Source organism: Micromys minutus (assembly GCF_963924665.1).
Source record: "Micromys minutus genome assembly, chromosome: 8".
Lineage (NCBI taxonomy): Eukaryota > Metazoa > Chordata > Mammalia > Rodentia > Muridae > Micromys > Micromys minutus.
Window position 1 is genome coordinate 29,029,664 of NC_137977.1, and position 4,147 is coordinate 29,033,810.

Genomic DNA, 4,147 nt, shown 5'->3' on the forward strand with positions numbered 1-4,147 from the left:
ATATGTCTGACAGTATTGGATCCCCTGAAATTGCAGTTACAGGCTGCCCTTTGGGTGTTGGGAATTGAACTCAGGTCCTCTGGCACTGAGAATTGAGCCTATATCTTCTGTAAGACCAGTCATTGCTCTTAACCACTGAGCCATCTCTCCAACCCACTTAGTCAGTGTTTTCCAAGTGACAGAGCAGTGGACGAGGATGGGTGTCAATGAGTCATTCCCAAGAATCCATCTTCATAGACAACCAGGCTATTAGTGCATGAAAAGAGACCTTTAAGAAGCTCCATGGGGCCAGACAAAATATAGATCCAGTATCTCCATGTTTTTTCCCCTTCCCTTTGGACTCCACACTGGGCAGGAAACAGGACCCCTTTTTTTAAACAGGGGTCTTAAAAAAAGCTAGTAGGAGATAAAACAATGCATGTTTGACTTCTGGGGACTTGAAGGGCTTGTGTTGTGTCACAAAGCTAGTATTGAAGGAGAGGAACAGTTCACATCTGCAGAGAGAGAGAGAGACCACGTTCCTGGAGGGACTGCAGGCTGTTCTTTAGGTTAAAGAAGAGATGCTAACATTTGTTCCATCCTTTCTACATTGCCAGACACTGTTTCAAGTGCTTACCGCCAAGTAATCCTCACTACAGTGGGAGAAACTATTGCCTCCTGTGTACATGGGTGCTATGGTACTGAGGCTTCTCAGCCAGGAGAAGCAGAGGCAGATGTGGGATTTGAGTCTGGTGGCAGCATGCACTGGGTTGTAAAGAACTGTCCTGAGTACTCAATGCTATGACTTTAAATCATCATCATCATCACCACCACCATCCTCATCCACCAAGACCCAAGAAAGCGATGTGAGCGCCTTTTCAGTTGGCCTCCCTCACATTGACCCTCCCCCACCCCATCCCCCCACCTACCATCCCACCCCCCTGCAGTAAGGAAGGACCTAGAATGTGCTTTTGGGTAAGTAGAGAAAGGACTGGCTGGTGGTCCTGAGGAAAGAGGGGAGTCAGGTTTGTGAAGATTATCTTAGACCAAATTCTTCCCTAGGGCCTAGACTTTCCCCACTCTGCCCCCTCAGTGTTAAGATTCTGGGAAACCCAGCACTCTTGAGCATGGAGGGAAACTGTGCTGTGGGACACAGCTGGACAGGAAGAATTTCTCTTCCAACCCAAGGCAGCTCTCCAGCGGCCACAGTCCCAGGATTCCCCATCCATTATTCATGATGTTTATTAGCTCCCAGGAAGAGAGAGGAAAAAAGGGGGAGGAGGCTAGGGAAATAGGGGACACAGGAGATGGGGCAGAGCCAAACCTGGGACCCTGACGTTGGGGGAACTTCCTAAAGGAAAAAGAGGAGGCTAAGAGGTGGAGAGCCCAAAGTCAGACGTGATGTTGACCCCAAACCAGAGCGTGAATGCCTGCTCACAGCTAGGAGATCTTGGGCTGACTTATTTGGCTCTTGTTTCCTTCACGTGTCTGATGGGATAGCAGTAGCTATTCAGTAGTGTCGGCAGAACTTTGGTCCTATAAACTTTCTCAGTACTGAGTGCTCAGTACTTATTACTTTAGTCAATGATGATGATGATGAAGCCCGAATCGCCTCGCACGAATTAGTAGCTTAAAAAATGACAGCGGCTGTTACAGGTACTGAAGATGCTAAGTGGCTCTACAAAAGTTTGCAGGAGGATTGTCCCAGGCTAGGCCAGGTGCCCTCAACTGTTCCTTAGCAAGCTTTCTTGGGCTAGAGGGCTGGGGCCAAATAAAATAAAATAAAATAAAAGCAGAAACGGCAAGGGTTGGGAAACAGCCATAGGCTTGTGGAACAGGAATTGTCATTGAAGTCCTTTCTTCCACCCAAGCCCACAGAGAAGGGGAGTATCACAAGGTGCTCATTCTGGTAACCTCTGGTCCTTGCCCAGGCTGGTTTCTAGTGTGAAGGCAACTCTTGGCTATGCACTAGCATGCAGGCTTTCAGCTTCAGACTCAGAGCACTTTGGAAATGGCCAGTTTGCTCTCTCTCTCTCTCTCTCTCTCTCTCTCTCTCTCTCTCTCTCTCTCTCTGTGTGTGTGTGTGTGTGTGTGTGTGTGTGTGTGTGTGTGTGTGTGTGTGTGTGTTGAGCTTGAGACTGCCCTTTCATCCAGGCAGTTGGAGCTGGGACAGGACAGAGGTTTAGGACTTTGTGCAAAGAAGTCCAGGAGGAAGAAGAAAGAATCTGTAAAGTCTGGCAGGCTGGAGCCAGGTGGGGCGGGGCGGACAGGAAGAGGCCCTGTCAGGCCGGGATATAAATGCCGCGGAGGGGGCGGCCGCATCAGGCTCAGAGTGGCGCGCCGAGACCTGCGGTCCCGCCTCGCCTCCCGGGCCGCCCCTGCGAGTCCCGGGAGCGTGTGCACGCCTGCGCGTGCCCGGGCCCTTCCTGGCAGACTGCTTGTAAGATGAGTGAAGAAGCAGGTGGGGGAGAGGGGAGGCAGCAAGCGAGAGGGCGAGGGGAGCGCTGGCGCTGAGCGGCGCTCACTTGGAGCGCGGAGAGCTAGCAAGACGAGCTTGATTCCATGTCCCCCGCTGCCTCCCTGCCAGACTCCCGAAGATGATGGCCATGAACGCCAAGCAGCCTTTCGGCATGCACCCCGTACTGCAAGAACCCAAATTCTCCAGCCTGCACTCCGGCTCTGAGGCCATGCGCCGAGTTTGTCTCCCAGCCCCGCAGGTACGTAGCGGAGCATAATTACCGCTCTAAGGCACATTTTTTGACAGGCACTAGCTTCATGTTTTTTTCATGTCGCCCAGAACAATCGCCGCTGTCTGAACCCCTCGCCTTGTCTCCCCCGCGCTCTCTCGCGGCGCGCGCGCTCTCTCTCTCTCTCTCATTCATGTCTCTGATCCACACGTCTGTTCCAACAGAGAGGCTGCCTCCGTATTAATTTTTATGACCTGGGCTTTGAGGAGAGGCATCTCGGTTGCTTGAAAATGTGTTTTAATCCTGAGTTGACAGTATTCCCCACTGACCGTGCTGTGCGCCTTCTCGCTTGCAGCTGCAGGGTAATATATTTGGAAGCTTTGATGAGAGCCTGCTGGCACGCGCCGAAGCTCTGGCGGCGGTGGATATCGTCTCCCACGGCAAGAACCATCCGTTCAAGCCCGACGCCACCTACCATACCATGAGCAGCGTGCCCTGCACGTCCACCTCGCCCACGGTGCCCATCTCCCACCCGGCTGCACTCACCTCGCACCCGCATCACGCGGTACATCAGGGCCTCGAGGGCGACTTACTGGAGCACATCTCGCCCACGCTGAGCGTGAGCGGCCTAGGGGCCCCGGAGCACTCGGTGATGCCGGCGCAGATCCACCCGCATCATCTAGGCGCCATGGGCCACTTGCATCAGGCCATGGGCATGAGTCACCCGCATGCCGTGGCACCTCACAGTGCAATGCCCGCGTGTCTCAGCGATGTGGAGTCAGACCCTCGAGAGCTGGAAGCGTTCGCCGAGCGCTTCAAGCAGAGGCGCATCAAGTTGGGGGTAACCCAGGCGGACGTGGGCGCGGCTTTAGCCAACCTTAAGATCCCCGGCGTGGGCTCGCTCAGCCAGAGCACCATCTGCAGGTTCGAGTCTCTTACCCTGTCGCACAACAACATGATCGCACTCAAGCCGGTCCTCCAGGCCTGGCTGGAGGAGGCCGAGGCTGCCTATCGAGAGAAGAACAGCAAGCCGGAGCTCTTCAACGGCAGTGAGCGAAAGCGCAAACGCACGTCCATCGCCGCGCCAGAGAAGCGTTCACTCGAAGCCTATTTCGCCATCCAGCCACGTCCTTCATCCGAGAAGATCGCGGCCATCGCTGAGAAACTGGACCTTAAAAAGAATGTGGTGAGGGTCTGGTTCTGTAACCAGAGACAGAAACAGAAACGAATGAAGTACTCTGCTGTCCACTGATTGCGGCGGGTGCAGCGTTCGGAGGAGCCCTAGTGGCATCGCCCCCTTCCGATGGGAGGGGACGTTACGGGACACTCCAGGATGTTTCCTGGCAGGTCAGGCTCTCCCCCCCCCCCCCGCCCCAAGTAATAGACTTTCCCCCGCTTTGCCCCGCTTAATTGTCTCCTGGCTATCTTTTCCTCCCTTTTCTCTATATTTCCACCTTAAAAAAAAAAAAAAAAAAAAAAAA

General features: G+C 53.8%; 1 protein-coding gene across 1 annotated transcript; it reads left to right on the plus strand.

Annotated features, from left to right (window-relative positions):
- Nucleotides 1-2,576: 2,576 nt before the first annotated feature.
- On the plus strand, nucleotides 2,577-3,918 carry POU4F3 (POU class 4 homeobox 3; the record flags this gene model as incomplete). The annotated part of the gene is made up of 2 exons (XM_080920089.1): nucleotides 2,577-2,696; nucleotides 3,022-3,918. 2 exons carry the CDS (start codon nucleotides 2,577-2,579, stop codon nucleotides 3,916-3,918), a joined length of 1,017 nt encoding a protein of 338 aa, XP_080776215.1.
- Nucleotides 3,919-4,147: the final 229 nt, after the last annotated feature.